Raw genomic sequence first — 19,966 nt, 5'->3', positions numbered from 1 at the left:
AAAGGACCTTACTGTTCTGAGGGTCTCTGGAAGACAGCACCCAGCTCAAGGCCGACCAGGGCAGCTGCCAGAGAGGGTGCGAGTTTCCTTTCCTTTGACAGTTGAAAGCTGGTAGTTTTAGAGCTGTCCACCCCAAACAAGCGATTGGATTTGCTTTTTTGATTCCCAAGACTAAGTGTAAGCTTATTTACTGATAGACGTTTTCCATAAAGGCGTATTGTAAAAGCCAGAATTTCAGTGGAGAGGGCCACAAAGAAGCATTGGGATGAAGAATGGAAACCTTTTTTTGTCAATGAAGCTGCATCTTTGGCGTGCGGCGGGTGGGGCTCTCCTTAGAGAGCGCAGAGTGCCCAGCGGTGTTTCACTTGGCTCTCCTTCTGAAAGGGCAGCCCTGCCTGGAGTGCCAGGCCAACACTAACTCGGCGGCCCTGAGGCTCTGAGTGCAGGGAGCGCCCCAGCCTTCTCTCTATAAAGACCATATTTACACTCTCAGCGGAGCTGCGACCAGCACATTCCACGTGAAGAGAAGTGCCGTGGCTGAACGGAGTCTGCGTGGTTCCCTGGAAGGGTAGGACAGGGAGTGGAGGGCACACGGGCCCTGGAGTCAGGAGGCCTCGGGGAGACAGGATGTTGGCCGTGGGAGTGTAGAACAGACAAGTCTTGGGCCCCCAAGTCCCAGGGTCTGGTGAGCATTGGAGGTCTTCAGGTTTGGGGCCCTAAGTGCCCTCCCACTCCCTTCCTCCTCACTGGGGTTTCCTCGCCTCCCAGGAAGCCAGGAGCCACATATCGCTGGCCCATCTGGGGCTCAGCACCCCCAACAGCAGGGCCTCTCTGTGAAGCTGGATTTTAGCCTGCAGTCAGCCGAGACCCCCAGGTGACTTCTTAGTCCCAGTGTCCTCCCTGTGGGTCTGAGGCAGACCAGCTTCAGCCTGACTCGCCCACCCAGGCCCCAGTGGAGAAGTGGGCTCACCACCTGCATCAGTTTTCAACACAGTCACCCCTCCACCAGGGGACCGTGGCCCATGAAGATCTGACCAGGCCGACCGGCCGAGGCCAGGAGCTGAGAAGTGGCTGGACATCGGACCTCTGTGGCTCTTCTCTGTGGTGCCCTGAGGCTTGGGGAGAGGGCAGAGCCCTTCCCAGCCGTGAGCTGGCCTAGACCACGCTGCCAGCCCACAGCCTGCCAGGCGTCTCTACCCCATGTCTCCACCTGAGCCCACGCAGAGGAGCCTGTGGCCTAAGGGGAAAGTTCTGGGGTGTCTTAGTCCATGCGTGGGCCCTGGGAGGGGCTTCTGTGGCGTCCCCAGGAAGCACTGCTTTTACGTGAGAACCGTGTGCTGGTCCCTATTATTCTCACAGATGGTCTGCCTCCAGGTCTTTTGGCCACTCTCTGAAAATGGTTTTCTAACAGGAGAAATGACTAGTTGTTGAAATTGGATCTGGAATATTCCACTCAAATCTGAGCGCCAGGACACATGGACTGCTTAGGTGTGAGTCCAGCCCCCGCCCAGTGTCAGGACCTGTCTGGCGTCCCAGGTGAGGCAGGAGAGCTGACACCCAGATGTGGAGAGCGGGTGCTGCCCAAGTCACACGCATACAGACAGCTGGGGAAACCATACTTCGGTTGTGAACACCTATATTCTCCATCAGTCGCCACTTTTCAGTGAACCAGAGCACAAAACAATGACCTAACACAGAACAGCTGGTACATTCCCAAAGCCATCCTGGCCAAGCTCCTGTAGCACCCGCCCCAGTGGTGACCCTCTGAGGACCATTTCTGGTTCTTTTGGGCAAAGAGTCTAGACGCTTGTGCCTGCTGTTCAGGCCCTGTAAGTCCTCGGACACAGAGCCCGCTGCCTGGGGCTGACATGCTTTTCAGGAGCTTATGAAAAGTGTTTCAGGCCTAAAAAAAATGTGTTAACTCTAAAATATGGGGGAAAAAAAGGGGGGGCTAAGTCCAAATTTATAAGCATACAATTAAATTTCTACAAAGTGTAACATCTTGTCAAGTCCATTAAATTTAGTCTTCAAAAATGTTATTACTTTTGAAAACAATTTGTAGGTTAGCTTTTTCACACTTCCCCAAGAATTCCTCAACATGCCTGATGTTTCCTGAGAACTCAGAGCCAACTATAAATTAATTGTGCTGCTCTTGGCCAAATACTTTCAAATGCTAAATTATTAAAAAATTTCCTTTCAAAATTTTTACAGTAAAAGTTACATTGGTAGTGCAAGGTGGGTATATTTCAGTGCACTTGGTACATTCTGAGACCTCCCCAAACAAGAGCCCCTGGGGCCCAGGAAGAGCCTGAAGGGATTCCATTTCGCCTGTTTGACCTCAGGATAGACAGATAAGCAGCCCTGCTTCCCAGAGAACACTTTGAAAAGCACAGCGTCCACTCCTGGGTGTCCACCAGTACCTTGGGCAGGGGACAGATGGGGACTTCAAATCGATTTCAAAAAGAAAAGAAGTCAGATTAGGAGGGGCTGTGGGGGGTTCTCTGGGTTCAGAGCAGCTCCTTGAGGCTCCCCAGACTGGTGGGGTGAAGCTCTGGACCCCCTGGCTGCAGCGATGAGAGCCTTCCCAGGGCACCTTGTGGAGGAGCTCTGTAGACCCCTGACTACGACCCCGCAGGTCCTGGATGGGCGCCTTTTCCTATGTTGGCCACCCTGTTCACCCTTCCCAAGAGAGGGAATTAGTTTACAGGCTTGTTCCTAGAGAACCTTGTTCGCTTTCATTGATCACCTTTCACTTTTCCCAATGCCACACACCCCTCTTCATAAACTTTTCTGTATATAATTTCACTGGGGTTTGACCACATACCACCAACTTGTAGGCACGCAATTCTTGTACTTCATCCTTCTTCCTCTTTCTGAGCACAGGACATCTGCTCAGCACCAAGCCTGATCTTCCTGGTTTCTTGACGATGGGGGCAGTGGTTCTGAGAGCTATCTGCCTAGTCCTCAGCCCTCCTCCAGGAAGCCTGCCCCCACCTCTGGAAGAGCTACGCAGTCCTCGGGGTTCCCACAGAGCCTTAAGTGTCTGTCTTTACTGGAATATAGTCAGAAGGATGGCTGCCATGGATGTGGAGCCTTTCACTTGCTGGGTGCTTTACACACTCTATTTTAGACTCATGAGGTCCGGTTTGGAGCAGTCCCACGACTGGGAACTGGAGGATGCGGGGATTCCACATCTGCTTTCCATGCCCTGGCTCTTCCTACTGTCTTCTCAGGGCAGTGATCATGTGCTGACCCAGTTTAGCGCCTAGAGTCACCTCTTGCCCCCTCACCTTTCCCTGCCTCCCGTCTTCTCGCCACGGTGAGCTGGGCTCCCTTTGCCATCTTCATTCTGGTTTTTTTCCAGTTTGAGAATCAGTAGTAATAAATCCACCCAGTAGCAGGGACCGCTCCACAGCAGAGGATGATTAGCATCCAGATCAAACCTTGAGAAATGAAACCTGTTTTCTGGGGAAGCCTAGACAGCCCGAAGTAGGATGCCTGCACTTCATGCTCAGGATGGTGGTGGTATTTGGTCGCCAGGTCGTGTCTGACTCTTTGCGACTCCATGCGCTGCAGCACACCAGGCTTCCCTATCCTTCACTATCTCCCAGAGTTTGCTCAGATTCACGCCCATTGAATCAGTGATGCTATCTAACCATTTCCTTCTCTGTCCCCATCTTCTCCTTTTGCCTTCAATTTTTACCAGCATCAGGGTCTCATCCAGTGAGTGGGCTCCTGGCAGCAGGTGGCCAAAGCATTGGAGCTTCAGCTTCAGCATCAGTCCTTCCAATGAATATTCAGGGTTGATTTCCTTTAGGACGGACTGGTTCAATCTCCTTGCAGTCCAAGAGACTCAAGAGTTTTCTCCAGCACAATTCAAGACGCTCAGGTTTCTTCATGGCCCGTTTTTCACATATGTACACGACTAGGGCCAGGTGACTGGATTTTCTGTTCTTTTGGACGTTACTCTAGCATTCCACCTAAAATTGCTTGGTTTCAACATTTAGAAATTAAAAAAAAAAAAACACTATTTTATCTATCACTTAAATGTTCCTAGCAAAATTTCTCTCTGTGTGTACAGTAATTTTAACATAAATTATTAGAAAAATCTATTCTGGGAAAATCACTTATTCATTTGAAAAAAATGACATAAAAGCATTCCAGGCCTTGCAGCTCATTGGCTCATCTTGTGATGAGAGTCCAGGATCCAATGTTTTTTTTTCCTCCAGGGTCATCGCAGGGGCATCTGAAGTGCTATAGGGGAGGTGGGGTGGTAGTCTCATTGTCCCTGGGGCAGTCTCAACGTCTGCCTTCCTTCCTTGATGCTGACCAAGACCACTGGGACTTTTATAACAGTGCTGGACCCACTAGATACTGAAGTATGATGCTAACTTAATTCTGCCTCCTTTATCGTTTTTTTTTCTTGGGGAGCATCCCAGGGTTACAATGCAGTCCACTGCATAAATCCATCAGAGCAATCCTTTCCTGTGACTGGTGAGCTGGCCAGAGAGTTCTGAGCTCCAGGATTTTCTAGATTACATTCATTCTGCCAAGTGCCAAACTGTTGGGATTTCCAGGCCGAAGGATGCCAACTCACCACTTGTAACAATAACAAGTTGATGGTTTATCTCCCAGGGCTGTAAACAGCCTGAGGATTTAGCCGAACGTCCTCCCTGGAACGTGCCTGAGTAACAGAGGAGAGCTTGCCGTGGTGCTCTTCTCCAAGGTATCCCAGGAGGAGAGCACACGTGCTCAATTGCTCCGTTGTGTCTGACTCTCTGTGACCCGGTGGACTGCGATCTGCCAGGCTTGACTCTCCATGGGATTTCCCAGGCAACGGGAGCAGGTTGTCAGTCCCTTCGCCAAGTGATCTTCCCAACCCAGGGATGGAACCTGTGTCTCCTGCATTGGCAAACAGATTCGTTACCACTGAGCCACCGGGGAACCCCCAGGAGGAGAGCAGAGAAAGCAAAGCTGGGAGGAAGATGACCCCACTCGAACTCAAGTGGCATCTGTTTATGAAGAAGCTAGCAAAGAATGCTCTTTGAAATATCACTGGATGACGTCGTTACTAATGAATTAGGGAGTCTTATGTTATTACAATAACATTCTAGAAACAAAACAGCGCAGGCTCTGGAGGCAAGAGAGCCGAGCTGGGTTTTCCCGTGGCCTCTGTGACTCCAAAGGCCACGTGCCGGGTGGCCACACTCTCACCATCCTCACAGTGCCTCGCTCCAGCCCTCCACCGGGCCTCTGACACGTGTGGGACCAGCAGCCCTCACCGGAGCGACCGTTGCTTGACCTCCAGAAGGAATGGAAGACACGAGTGACCAATCTCGTTCTCTGTTTTAGACCACAACTGAATGTACATATTTCCTGCCTCGTAGGGGGAAATAAAATATAAAGGGAGGGGACTTGCCTGGCGGTTCAGTGGTTAAGAGTCCACGCCTCCAGTGCAGGATGCCCAGGTTCGATCCCTGGTTGGGGAACAAAGATCCCACATGCTGCAGGGTGATGTTAAAATCGCCTTTATCTCTCTGTCTCTCTCTATATATAAGAAATCCATCTAGGAAAACAGTCTTGTTAGGGCTGTCTGTGGCTCCATGGCCGGGGAACATCCGTCGTGAGGGATGGGTGATTTCTGTGTGTTCTCTGTGAAGCAGAGTGATTGCCACCTGTTGTGGCCCCAAATCATAGCTACTGAGTTTTATATATTTAGGGTTAACATATTTAAAGAAGTCAGGACTTCAGACTAGGCATTAAAATGCTGAGTAGAAGTAACCCTGGAGAACTGGCCCAGGCTTGGTATCGACGGCTCCAGCTGGGTCCACTGATGGGGAGTCAGGTGCATATTGTGTTTTCTGTGGGAGAACTCCATTGTTTTAGGAACTCTGTATTATGAGGCTAGCTTAGGTCTACTTCCTTTATCCTATATTCACAGTGATGATGTCTCTGTTATCAGAACCATGCGAGTTCTAATAACAGACTTCACAAATCTAGCTGATCTTTTATCGGGAGCTGTCTGGAACCCGGTACATGAAGTTGCGATGGAGCGTCAGGTCCCAGGCAGCTGGCACTGGAGGTCAAGTCAAGCATCTATATAATGATATCCACATCAGTTTCCCCCAGGCTTTCCATGGCAATTTCCAGTATCCCAGAGTCATTAAGATGCGACCTGGGTCTGAACTGTGGTTGAGCCAAGGCTGTGTAGTCTTCCCTAAGTTGCTTAACCTCTCTGAACCTTAATATCCTAGAAGTGACAAGTCCTGGGACCAGTGTTGGCTCTGTCACCGACAGACTCTGGAACAAGCAGGCTATGCCAGGGGACCCGAGAGGCTCCTAACAAGCTCCAAAATTTAATGATTTTAAGGTCCCTTCTCTATCCACTGAGAAAACAAACCGAGCTGATTATGTTTTTCTCCGGAGAGAAGACAGCTGGAAATGCCTACTCCTTTTGATTTTTAAAGTTGCGTTTTAGAAACGGTTTCCCTGTGGCAGCTGGAGGCCACACTCTCTTTCCTTCTCTGGTCAGTCCCTAGGATGGCACTGTGGCAGGAGGGCTGGCATGTGCATGGTGGTGCCCAGGCTGGGCTGAGGGGTCGTGTCCCAGGCCTCGCAGGACCACCTTGAGAGCAGGCCAGAGCCGAGGCTCCATGCTGTCCTTTCCTGAGACCTTTAGAGAGTGACCCCTGCAGCCTTGTTCCTCTTTAACAGATCTGGCTGACATGCGTGCACAGGGCATGCAGGTGAGGAAGAGGTCAGGGACTCGTGAGTGTGAGGAAGAGTGGAGGGGGAGGGAGGGCGGCAGCCGCCCCTGGACCCCCCTGGCAGAGGGCCACAGGGCACACACACACACCCTGCCCGGGGAAAAGGGCCACAGGCAGGGCCATTTGGCCCAGGTCTCGTCACAAACATCACCCTCATGGAAATGCCCTTAGGTCTGGCCAGACGGAGAGAGACAGGACAAAACCCAAGTGAGGCGCCAGGGAAGCCAGGAGCTTGCCTGGGCCTCATCACTCAGGCTCTCAGCGGCCTGGGTTTGGCCTGGGGCCAGCCTGTTACCGTCTGGCCGGGAACAAGCTGGTGAGTGCAGCGTCAGATAAGTGGCCACGGCCGCCTCAGCCCCCCGGGAGGGGCGTGCTGCCGACCGAGCTGCTGGGACAATGGGAAGAGGTGGTGGCTCAGGCTGTGGAATGGGAGACTTAGAAGCTGCCAGGGCGCGAGTGCCGAGGTGCTCAATTGCAGAGGTGTCTGTGACTGTGTGATGTCCATGGGCCTACGGAACTGTCGGGCCAGAGCAAAGAGGGAAGTTTCGTCTGCACCAGACCCTGCTCCAAGCTCTCAGCACAGGCTGGCTCGGAGCTCTCTGCTGATTGGCTGGAGAGACCTTCTGCCTTTTCCTCCTGCCCGGTCCAGCACCAGGAAAGGGGAGGGCCTGCAGCCTCTGCCCGCCCCTTTCAGCTTCCGCAGCCAGGTGTTTAGTCTGGGGAGGATGGGGGATGTGCCTCACGTGGAAAGCTCAGTAGTCAGATGAGTCACGAGAAAGCAGTTACCAACAATCGGTACCAACATTTGGGAGGGCTTTGCTTAAAAAAAAAAAAAAGTTAATTATAGTGCATTCCGATGATCTCCATGATAAAATCACTGCTGTTCCCTCCATGCTGGTGGGCTTCCTTCAGTGGGAGGGAAAGGGGTTGGTCGCACCCAGGAGCCTTGGAAAGCACACAGTCTGGACTGAATCATGCATGTGAAGAAGCAGTGGAGCTGGGCCACTTGAGGGGCCTAGGATAGGGCCAGGCCCCTGGGTCTTTGCAAGGACTTATCTCCACGGGGGACCCCCCTCGTAACTCAGTTGCCCAACTCCTGAGTCCACTTGGTAAACTCTTACAGATCCTTCAGGAGGCAACACCGCCGTCCCCAACTCTGTGCAGCTTGTCCCTTCTACTCCAGGCAGACTCAGTCATGCCCCACTGTAGACCTAGTGCGCAGGCCCTCATACACCCCGCTGTGGTCGGCCAGCGCCCCGTAGCGCTACCGTGGTGACTGCACGGCCCCTGGTTTTCACTGCATTCTGATGTCAGGTACTTTGCTATGTTGGTCCCAGAAGTTTTCACAACATTCTGGAAATGTTGGCTTTGCAGGTGCTCCCTCTCAGTGAAATCCCTTGTAAGATCTGAGGTGCTGATTTTAGAGCTGAGAACTGGTAGGCAGCAGACGTGAGGTCGCGAAGAGTCGGACGCGACTGAGTGACTAAGCACAGCACACAGCACAGATGGGTTCCATGCATTCATGAATCTGCCACCTCCCTCCAGACTAAATTCCTAAAGGTTAGGACTGTCATTTTCACACAGTCCAGCACTGTGATTGGCAAAGAGGAGGGACTCAGCTATTGTTGGCTGCCCCTACATGATGTATATCATATGCCTGATTGCATTGAGTTTCCACAGCAACCCTGTGATGTTATGACTCTTGTCCCCATTTTACAGAGGAGAAAAGTGAGGCTCAGAAGAGTTAAGTAACTTTCTCACAAGTGAACAGTTAGCAAAAGGTAGACCCTGGATGCAGACTTAGGTCTTTGTTCCTCCACTATGTATCTGCCAGCTTAGTTCAAGCTCAGGAATGTCTTGGGATTGTTGAGTCAGAAACCAGAGATGCTTAAGCTAGAGGAGATCTATTGCATAAACATTGAGGTCAGCTTGCCTCATGTCAGAATCACAGTATTCAGCTGAGCCTTCATTTGGTGCCCATGGCCATGTTTTACCCTCTGCGTGCTCTATCAGGTGTGTTAGCATACTCTGCCCTCTGTGGTGGAACTTCCTGGTAGCTCAGTGGTAAAGGATTCCCCTGCAATGTGGGAGATGTGGGTTCGATCCCTGGGTCGGGAAGATCCCCTGGAAAAGGAAATGGCAACCCACTCCAGTATTCTTGCCTGGGAAATCCCATGGGCAGAGGAGCCTGGCGGGCTGCAATCTGTGGGGTCACGGGAAAGTCAGACTTAGCAACTGAACAACAACAAACAATAAATGAACCAGTCATCAGCTGTAGAATGCAGAGCTAAATATGGACTGTCTTTTATTAATAAATTTCAATCTCCTGTTTCAAGATAAAAAGACCAAGATCAGAGGAAACTCATAGCTGCCATGTAATGAAACTTACCATGGGCCCAGAACTCTGCTAACCATGTTTTGCAGTATTTCATTTAATCCTCAGGTAGGCACTAATTAAACCCATCACCAATTAACAGATGGGGAAACTGAGGCTCTGGGGGGGCAAAGTGACTTGCCTAATGTCCCGGAGCTGATCAGTGGTAAAACCAGAATTTGAACCCAGGTCAGTCTGCTCCAGAACACAAGTCCTCAAGCTGCACACCCAGGAGAGGGCTTTGCTGTGAGTAAGATGCCTTGCTCCTACATCCCCGCCCCGCCACTCCACCGCCCCGGACCTGCAGACAATGCCACCCTTGTCTTTCCCATGGGCCACCCTCCTGCACTCAGGTTCAGTCCCTCTCTGGAATTAGGAAGAAGCTGCTCTTCCCAGTACTGGTGGCTATTTTCAGAAGTGTGAAATAAGTGTAAAACAGGATATTTTCAGTAAAAATATCTCCCTGCTTATATAACGAAGTGGTACAAATGTCACTGACTGAAGCAGATACGTGGTTACTTTCTGCAAAGTATAGTCCTCACCCACCAGCCCGTTTGGAAGACTCACAGGTCCTGGATGAGTAACCCCGGGGGCTGGACTCATGGTCCCCCGGCCCGGGGTGCAGATGCCCAGGGTCCTAGTGCACAGAGGGGTCAGCCCCAGCTTTAACGTGAAAAGCCTGAATTCAGACCCAGCGTGAGCAAGTCATTCATCCTCTCAGTTAACCTTCCATAAGGAGCCGCAGGGGTTAAAGAGGTAGCATACACCGAAAGTGCCCGGCGCCAGTGTCTGGGTCAAGCTTCAGAACCTACCAACAACCCCATTCCTCCCCCATCATGATATTCTGAGAATTACCATGTTTTAAGATGAAATACGTATTTAAGAGTGTGTGGAATCATCACTGAAAATTCTAGACTGCAGCAGACTCTAGGAAATGTGTGGGCTTTAGAAAGTGCTTCTTCCTAGGGAGGGTAGTCGGCCTCTCCCTACCACGTGTTCATCCTATGTCTGCTGTGATAACACTTTCTCTTCCTCTAGTCTGTTGTTTCTTCCATGAACATTCACTGAATGTCAGTTCTGTGCCAGGCACATTACGAACACTCATAGGAGCACTCATCCTATCTAGCAGCACAGAGCACCTCACACAGAGCCCAGAGAACTCACGCCTGGGGATTTTCCTAGCAGAAACCAGAAAGTATTTGCTGTCTTCCAACACTTCCGTTTCCTGGTTCTACCTTGGGGCTTCCATCTGAGGATCGTGGCCACCCTCTCACCCTGCTGGCTCCAGCAGCTTGGCCCCAGGGACTGCTGGGGGATTGCACAAACCTTTGGCCCGGCTTCAGCTTGCCGCTATTCCTCCCCCGCTTGCGGTCACAGCCAAGAGAGGCCCGGTGCCCAGGTCTGAGGCCCAGATGTTGCGGGTCTCCGCAACGTCGGGAAGGACTTACCCGACGGCTTGTCTGTGGAGGACGGGAGGCTGGTGAGGGTGGGCATGGTGGGCAGAGGGGGTGGCAGCACCTTCAGGTTCTGGTCGCTCTGGATCTCGTTGGTGGAGATCTGGTTGATGATGCGGTTGTAGGGGGGTGGCTGGTAGACACGGGGCGGGGTGGCGGGGGGCGGCTGGGGCACGGGCCGGGCGGCGGGCACCCGCTGGCAGTGCTCCTCCAGCTGGGCAATGATCTCGGACTGGTTGTGGGCCAGCGTGGCCAGGTGCTGGTACTTGTGCTCCAGATCCTTGTACTTACTGGCCAGCTGCAGCATGTCAGCTGTCTGGTTGAGGATGCGGTTCTCCAGCTGCGAGAGCTCGAGCGCGTTGTCCCGCTTGCGGATGATCTCGTGCAGGAGCTGCATGTAGAGCTGGGTGACCCGCGAGTTCATGTTGCGGCTCTCCTTGCGCAGCAGCTTCACCTCGCTCACGATGCCGCCGTCCACCTCCACCAGCTGCTGCAGCGTCTCGATCTGCCGCTTCTGCTTGAGCAGCTCGTTGTTGAGCAGCTCCAGCTCCTGCTTGTGCACCCTGTTCTCCAGGAGCACCTCGGGCTCCTTGGAGTTGACGCAGATGGCGCCCGTGACCCGCTGCTGGGGCACAATGAAGGTGTAGGTGCACTTGTCCGGGGACTCGCCGGCCCGCTTGTACCTGTTCAGGTAGACGAACTCGCCGGGTGAGCCCTCCTCGGTGCCCTCCAAGCCGTCCTTCTGGCTCGCCGCTGCTCCCAGGGCAGCCAGCAGTCCCAGCCACCAGCACGTCACGCACAGCGGCCTCATGGTCCTTGCACACCAGGGGTTCGTCTTTGCAAGCAGAGCCTACGAAACTCTGAAAGTAAACAGAGGAGCAGACTCAGTAATGGTTATGTCACGGCCGGCGGCCAGTGCCACAGATGAGCTCAGCCTTCTCGCTGGGCAGCTGTTTCCAAAAACGCTGCTTCAGGAGGCAGCCCTTCTGGGAGCTGCGGGAGGGGACAGGAGGCCTGGCAGAGGCGGAAAAGATTCGGGAGGGGACCAGGGCATGTGCAAGGCAGCAGGCCCAGGCCCCGCCACTCCTGGGGCCAGCCAGTGCCCGCGGCCCTCTCATCGAGCACCTGGCCTGGAGCCCAAGAACCATAGGAGGGCAGCTAGAAGCTGGGAGGGGAGGCAGAGGAAGGCTTGGCCTGTCTCTCTGCTCCTCTGCCTCAGACTGTTAAGTCTCCTGCTGGACGTGCCCTCTGTAACACCCATCACGCATGAGATGAATCTGAACTCCATGTGATCTCTTCATGGATCCGTGCTCCCCGAGGGCCAGCACTGTATCTGTTTCCATCCTGTATCCTCAGGACGCTGCACTTAGGAAGCTGTCTGCAAATGTTTGTTAAGTGAATGATCCGCTAGATGTGGTATGGGACATGTTCGGTTTGTAGTGGACAACGTCAGTGGAAAGATGTGTCCAGTCACGTGGCTTCAGTCTGTGTGTTAGTCAGGCTGCAGAGCAGACAACTGAGCTCTGCTAAACGCACCTATTTTCAACAGGCAGTACCCACACTGTCCCCATCATTACAACATGGTTTAGCCAGGTGGGAGCAGGAAAGAGACACGTGTCACCAGATTGGTTTCAATTCTGTTCTTAGACCACTTGTTCCTTCCCCAGATGTCCGTGGAACACCTGGGGTGTGCCAAGTGGTGTGCTGGCTACTGGAGGTGCAGCTGCGAACAGGACAGAGCCAGCCCTGCCCTCAGCGGGCTTACCCATCATCTCAGAGCCCCTGAGTGCCAGGAGGCAGACGTGGTGAATGTGATGGGAGGGTAGAACGGGGAACTGACCTAGCCAGAGGGGTCAGGAAAGCTTCCCTGAGAAAATGACCTTCGTGCTGACCCCAGAGGGATGAGGAGGAGCAAGCCAGGCCAAGAGGGAGGGGACAGACGTGCGCAGCTCACTCCTCTGCCCACTCAAGGACGTGGCTCCGGCCGCTCTTCCCCAGCTCCCAGGCATGATCACTCTTTCCCTGTGATCATGATTTCTTTCAGCTTAAAGAAAATCCTCTCTTGACCTCATGTCTCTTCTCCAGCTACTGTTCCATTTCTCTGCTCCCCCTCTTAGCAAAATCCTCTGAAGAGTTGCCCACACCCTCCCCCACCATTTCCAGAAAGTTCTCTCTTGAGCTCATTCCCATCAGGCCTGCCCCCTCCCCTCAGTTCCAAGTGTCCTGGACAGGATCACCAGGGGCCTCTCTTCCCAGACCAAAGGCTCAGTTCTTGGTCCTCGCGGATGTTTCGCCTCTCAGCACTGCCGGATGTGGCAGATCACTCCCTCCTGGGACTTCCTTCCCCAAACTCCACCCTTTCCTCTCATCTCACTGGCTACTCCTCAGCCTCCTTTGCTGGTTCACCGCCCCCACCAACCCCCAGCCCAGTCCTATCCTGGGTGGGGAGGGGGTGGCAGGGGTCAGTCCTCAGACATCTGCTGTGATCATCTTGGGTGATCTCATTCAGTCTAGTCTGAGGACTTCCCCCTGCCCCTCTTGAGTCCAGACTCATATGTCTATAACTGCCTCTTTGACATACGGGCATCTCAGCCATAACTTAGCCAGAAATGAATTCCTGGGGTTCCTCAAGTCTCCATCCCAAACTGTTCATCCCAGTTTTCCCTAGGTTAGCAAATGGCGACTCTGTTCTTCTCAGCCAACAAACTTGGAGTCGTCCTTGACTCCTTTCTTCCCATCATACCCCACATCTAAGTCACCACCAGATTATCGCAGCAATATCCTGGGACTATTCTCAGGATCCTACTGCTTCTCCCCGCCTCCCCTGGTACAGCCCACCTTCACCTCTCGCCTGGACCAGACTGGTCTCACTGCTCCTGTCCTCGTCTTTACAGGCTGTCCTCAACCCAGCAGCCAGAGTGAGTCTTTTAAAAGAGTCAAATCAGGTCAGTCTGGTGCTTAAAGTGCTCTGGTGGCTCCTCGTCTTAGAGAAGCAGCTGACAGGTCTCTAAGGCCCCCCGCTCTGGCCCTGTTTCCTCCCTGACCTCATCTCCAACTCCTCTCATCCTCACTCACATGCTCCAGCCACGCTGGCCTCCTGGGTGTCCTTCAGGCTCGCTGATGGCGAGGGCCCTTTACACTTGCCCCAGTCCAGAACTCTCAGCCGCTTCCTGGATGCGTGCCCCCTCACTGCTCTCAGGGCTTTGCTGAAATAATCACCTTCCCAGTGACACATTCCCGGCTTACTTAAAATTGTGACCTTGCCACCTTCCCCCTCCAGAGTCCATGTCACCATCAGACATGTGGTGTCTGTCTACCCATGCCTGTGAACGAAAGCTCTCTGAGGGCAGGGGGCTTGCCTGTTTTCATCACTGCTCCCCCACCCCCTGCCCCCACAGTGCCTAACACAGGAGCTCAGTGAATATTTGTACGCTGAATGAAAAGCCGCATCTACCAACAGTTGCCATGCAGTAGGGAGTGCTAGGAAGAGGGGCACGCAGGGCCAGAGGAGCCCAGGGCAAGTGACTGCCTGAGGGCGTGGGGGCGTGCACAGGAGACCATGAATCACATTTATTACTACCGTCCCTAACATCCACTTCCTGAGTGCCTGTTGTGTACCTCACCCTGCACTCAACGTTTTGCAAGGGTTTTCTGCTTCACTGAATTCTCACAATGTCCTTTTGGTAGATACCATTGTTATTTCCATTTTATAGATGAGGAAACCGAGACTCTGCAAGGCTAAGTGACTTGCTTGAGCTCATGCAGCTGGAAGGTAGCAGAACCAGGACTTAGCCCTAGCCTTATATACTCAAACCTTCAACTCTTAATGACTATGTAGAAATTTTCTTAATCTGGTTTCTAGTAGTAAAGTCACGACTTTCTGATTTCGTGATAGTTTACACTAAAATAACAACCACAACCCAGAACCAGAAGGTTTTGTCTTCCCCAGACCCCTTTGGGGGTTTCTCTGGTGGGCAGCCTGGACAGCGGGAGGTTGCAAAACAGATCCTGTGCTCCCCAGGGCCACAATGAGCTGTTTTCCACTTGACTGGGAAAGCCCCAGCTTGGTTCCGAAGGCCAGTCCAGGCCTTTTGGGCCAGGCAGAGAAAGGTGTTAGGAGCCTCTGGCTTGGGTTGGACTGTGAGGTTAGGGCTGCAGTGACGTTGGTGGAAACCGGGCTGAGTTTGTGAGTGTTTGCCTAGTTTCCAAGCTCTTTAGCTGCTCCTGTGCCTGGGCCACACCCGACCCACAACAATGAGGAGGAGCCGCCCTCTCAGCCTGGGCGGCTCACCTGCCTCTCTCTGCTCTGTGATGCTGATTGCGGATGCCAGCGAGGGCTCCCCTTGGCCAAAAAACTGCCACAGTCCCAGGAGACAACTTGGCTCCAGGCCTCGAAACCTGGCGGGTGGCAGTGTTTACCATTGAGTCCTGTCCCCTCCCGAGTGTGGGCTCGCACGGCTTCCCTGGGCAAAGCTCTGTGCCCCTGGACTTAAGATCCTGAAGGCAGAGCCTCTTCTATGAGATGGGGTGATCCAACCCCTCTCCCACACTTGGTGAGGGCCACAGAAGTGCTTCTAAAACTAGAGGTGAAGATGTCATGATAGCCGTGTGAGAGCTCCAGCTGAGCCGAGCGACAGCGTGTGTCATGTGCCAACACACACTCACGGGCTGTGTGTCCAACACGTGCACCATCTCCTTGGATGCTACTATTCCCCACCCGCCGCCCAGGAGATCCCACGACCAGCTGTCTCATTTCACAGAGGAGGGCCTTGTTCTATGTTGCAGAGCTGGGCCTGCCCAAGAGGTCTGTCTGGCCTCACCTCCCAGCCCAGTGGTTAGAGTGGTCCTGGTTGTCACAGTGTCCCTAGCATCTCACACGGTGCTGGGCGCAGAGCGAGGAGCCTCCAGACGAGCAGACGCAGTCAGAGACTATGCAGTCTTTAAGGAGCATTTCTTACAGTTGTTCAATTAAAAAGAGAACCAAACTTGATGGTTAACACTCGTTCAGTTTTTAGGTTCACAAGGCCCCTCACATAACATGTTATCTCATGGAATCACCACGACATTTGGAGCTGCCCATTTTGAGAGTGAGGAAACTGAAGCCCAAGAGGGTGTCAGGTAGCTTGCTCCCTGTTGCATTGCTGCTGTTGGGAACTGTCGCGAAGCTGTACAATTTGGGGTCTTACTGTCACATTTCCATGAGGCGTGGGCTTGGCAGGAGTGACGCGGAGCCAGGCGGGTTACAAGAAGGATGGGAAGGAACCAGGGCACTGTTTCAGGGAATCCAGTGAGACTGGTTCCCTCCATGTTTATAAAGGGGGCCACCAGCACCCAGAAGGCTAAGTGATTTGCTGGGAGCACATGGCAGACAAGAGCCAGCGCTGACTCTGTCAAGAGCTGGGGTCAGCCTGACACCAAGGGCTGTGCCCCCTCTGGCTTAGAGTAATTGACTTTCCTTCAAGGTTCCAGCCCCCTTCCTTAGGTTTTTGCAAGTTTGGCAGGTCTTAATGGGCAGTAATGAGTTTGCTTACTTTTGCTCTCTTGGTATTTATTCAACTAATTGCATCCCAAGAGAAGGAACTCCCCACTACCCCAACCCCCAGCATTCCAACTGTCTTAGGTCCAGAGAAGGACTCGACTCTAATCAAAGAGATGCTCCTCAGTTTCTTCCTATGACCAACAGAGGAAAGCAAATCCAACTGTTTTCCTTGGCTTCAAAAGGAAAATAAAAGCCGTTCTTGAAATTGCTTTTCCACATTGTATTGTGAGGAGTTTCCATTATGCATGGGTTTCCCTCCCCACAAGTGGGGCCGGTGTGACCGAGCCACGTGACGGGCTCTGCGCGCAGGGAGGCCACCTCCCCAAGGGCTTGGGTCCCACCCAGCCTCTGGTGGGCAGCTCTGAGCATCCCTGCTTGGCCTGCTGTGGTGGGGCCACACACCGTGGTCCACGTCCCCTTTAGCACCGCAGCTCAGGTGGGGGGCCACTGTGTGGGAAGAACTGTTTTCATAAGACAGAGTTGTGGGTCCTACCCTGCGGCAAAAGCTACTTTCCTGAGGTCATCTTGTGAGTTCTCACCGCAAAGGGTAGGAATAAGACAATTTCAAAAATAATAGTGACAGCCAATTACCACTGTGACCCAAACACTTTATAAGCACTGCCTCACTTCATCCTCCCAACAGGCCTGGGAGGGAAGCCGTTATTTCGGGGTGGCCATGCATGGTGACCCAGGTTGTGTACTATGCAACTCTAGGGAGCACAACTCACATTCATAATCTTTGTAGTTTTGTATATTTAGATCACAGCAGTGTTCTAATTCTCACAAAGATGCTTTTAAGACTAATGGCAGAGCTGACAGTTGTTCCCGTTGCAGGCAAGGAAGCTATTAAGATTCAAAGTCCATGAGTCATTTTGTCCTAAGTCATCAGCTTAGCCAAGTAGCAGTTGGTAACAGAATCCCAATATACATCTGTGTTGAATGTATAAAAGTGACAGGGAAACTCAAGAGAGATTGTTCCCTGACAGCCACACGCCCTCTAAGGCAAGGAGGAGAACAGGAGAGCTCTTGGGACCCCCAGGACTGCTGACCCCGAATTGAATCAGCTCTCAGGATGGTGTTTCATCATTAGTCCATGTTGAATTCCTGGCTGGGGGCTCACAGAGCCTGTCCCTCCGTCCCCCTGCCCTGCCCCATCACTCTGTGATCACAGATGGAAGCCAGGTAGGAGTCCAGGCCAGAGGCCCTGAAGGAGGCCTGGGCAGGGGGCCTCTGCCAAGGCAGCAAGGGCATCTGGAACTGCCCCCTGGCCCAGTGCCCAGCTGGCCCCTGACAGGCAGCCGGGAACTTGAGCTGTGCTTGAGTGAGCTTGGTGGACCCGAGCATGAATCATGATGTTAAACCAGCATCAGGACAGAAAACAAAACAAAAAAAAATCAAAACTTCAAAGTTGACAAATGGTTTTTCCTGCTAAAGCTGGTTATGGGATATATGATGTGTCAGTCAGGTAGTACCAAACCAATTGGTAATCTGGGATGACAGAGGGACCCAGGTAAAGGAATATTCCAGAATATACTGCCCTAGAGGGCCCAGCTGACCACATTACCAATGGGATAGATAATAACAGCTGTCATTTGTTTGTTATAGACTTTCGGTGTGCTCAGCCGTGCTCTACCCCATTGACAACCTTATGAATAGGGGACTGGGCATGCTGGTTGGCCCCCCTTGAGGCCTGTTGTCTTATTAATTATTAATAGCACCCCATTTTATTCTCACAAGTGTCCTCATTGGGTAATAAACTATTTGGTCCCTTACCTAGGAGACAGGCGTTATTATCTGCATTTGTAGAAGAAACCCAGGTCCAGAAACGTTAGGTCACTTGCCTAAGGTCCCTCGAAGGAAACATCGGGACTGGGAAGCCCATGTCAACTGTAAGGTCTGTGCCTTCACTTCGATCAGGAGCATCTCTCCAACCCATGTGAATAATAGGTGCCTGTCTGTTTGCTTAACGGCCAGGATGCAGATTCCCGCCTAGTCATTCTTGACTGACAAAGTAGAAATGGCTTTCAAATCAGCACAAGGGTGAGTCTTGTTGGATGGTAGAAACAGCTGCTTGATCATCCAAGTGGTGAGAGCCCAAAGTGGACATCTAGAATGCACAGCGGTGTCCTCACCTTAGAAACCCGGGGGAAGGGACTGTGCATCGCTTGTCCTGGTGATTCACCGCCAGCCTGGAGGCCAGGGAGGGAATAACCACATCTCCAACTGCCGTCCCCTCCCAGCCCGGGAGCCTGTGAGTCATCCCCGCCAGAAGGCAGTGTGGGCACCCAGGGGGTCTGGAGCTGATTGCCAGACCCTGCCAGTCCAGCTCTCATAAGACCTTCGAATGAGCCGTCTGTCCGGCCAGCCAGCCCTCCATCCATTTAGCCTTCTGAGCCAACCAGCCATTGCTACAGTCAGGGTCCAGCCCTGTCCTGGGTGCTGGGAACACGGTCAAGCCAGAGAAGCAGGAAGTGTAGGACTGTACAGATTTGCCGGGAAGAGCGGCAGTGGAGGGTCGAACCTGCCTGACACGGTTGCCCCTGGTGCGTTGCTGGCTCCGGGGCAGGGCTGAGCTCATGCAGGAGGTGGGTTGTGGTCATCCTGTGAGGTCATCGTGTTAGGAGAGGATGTGGTTCAGGATCGGGGAGCTGGTTGCCTTTGCCGGGAGACAAGGATGCTGCTGTTCCTTTTCCATAGTACATTATTTTGGAGCCATCTTGAAAGATCCCAAAGCCTGCACACTGATCCCTCGGGTGCCAAGAGCCCCGGCCAGCAGAGCAGGGGCGGAGAGCTGCAGAAGCCATTTCAGAGCCCAGCTCCTGAGTTGGCTGCTGCATTTCCGGCCGTGCCTCGTGTGCTCTGGGACCTTGGATCTGGGGGGACAGATCCAAGAGAGCCAGGGAGCAGCCAGGGACTGGGTGGACAGCGGTGCCCTGGGGCGGCTTCCTGGGAAATCCAAACCTTGCCTGGGGCTGCTCTTCCAGCCAGGCTGAGTGGCCGGCCCCACGACCACCTCGGCCCTGTTGCAGGGCCCATCCCCAGCACAGGGACAATGAGCATGTTGTGCCTCCGTCCCTGATCCCAGCAACTCTATAAGGCAGGGGCCGTGATAATCCCCGTTTCACAGATGAGGAAACAGAGAGAAGGGTGGAGCCTTGCCCAGACCTCAGAGCTCCCAAGTAGTGGAGCTGGGCTTGGAAGAGATGTGTTGACTCCAGAGCCAGCTTCCTTACCCACACGGGCCTTGCTGGCCTGCCTACTGCTCCAGGCCTATCTTTCTAAGCCTCACAGCCTCACAGGCCTCGTCAGTGTCCTGCTGGAAGGCAGAGCCTGTGTTGTCCTGCCTCCCTGCCCCTGCGCGTGCTATTCTTTCTGCCTTGGCACCTTCCCCATGTCCTGCCTTCCTTGCTTGTTGACCTTCTCGGTGAAGCCGGCCATTCTTGGGGAGGGGCCCCCTCTCTCCTCCAGCTTCCAGGAGCAGCCCTGGCTGCTTCTGTCATAGCACCAGAGACCCAGCTTGTCATCTGGTTCTCTGCCCAGACTATGGGCTTCTTAAAAGTGAGGTCAGGGTGGTTTCCCCCTCTGAATACCCAGTAGCCAGGATGGCACCTGGGTTACTAAACAGAAAATTCAAGGCATTCCCTCAATGAACAAACTTTCTGAGCATTTCTCTGGTGCCAGCCACTGTGTTGGGGACCAGATAGAGCAGGAGCAAGGGAGATGCCTGCCTTCAATGGGCCACAGGAGTAGGTGAGACAGAGAGCAGGTGCTGGTGACACTGGGTACCAGGCCCCCACAGGGCGGCTCAGGGGGCTGGGAGCACAGCTGGGCT

At 53.2% G+C, this 19,966-nt stretch overlaps 2 protein-coding genes across 18 annotated transcripts in view; one reads left to right on the top strand and one right to left on the bottom strand.

Annotated features, from left to right (window-relative positions):
• Positions 1 to 19,966, top strand: part of RALGPS1 (Ral GEF with PH domain and SH3 binding motif 1) — a 302,601-nt gene that overhangs the window by 167,743 nt on the left and 114,892 nt on the right. The gene's annotated exons all lie outside the window — the stretch shown is intronic.
• Positions 1 to 19,966, bottom strand: part of ANGPTL2 (angiopoietin like 2) — a 36,155-nt gene that overhangs the window by 11,413 nt on the left and 4,776 nt on the right. The window contains exon 2 of the mRNA XM_027966435.3: positions 10,590 to 11,455. Coding sequence (XP_027822236.1) covers positions 10,590 to 11,406 — 817 coding nt within the window. The 5' untranslated portion in view covers positions 11,407 to 11,455. The remainder of the gene's footprint in view (positions 1 to 10,589; positions 11,456 to 19,966) is intronic.

This window comes from Ovis aries, chromosome 3, assembly GCF_016772045.2.
Source record: "Ovis aries strain OAR_USU_Benz2616 breed Rambouillet chromosome 3, ARS-UI_Ramb_v3.0, whole genome shotgun sequence".
Lineage (NCBI taxonomy): Eukaryota > Metazoa > Chordata > Mammalia > Artiodactyla > Bovidae > Ovis > Ovis aries.
This window is presented reverse-complemented; position numbering and strand designations above follow the sequence as displayed.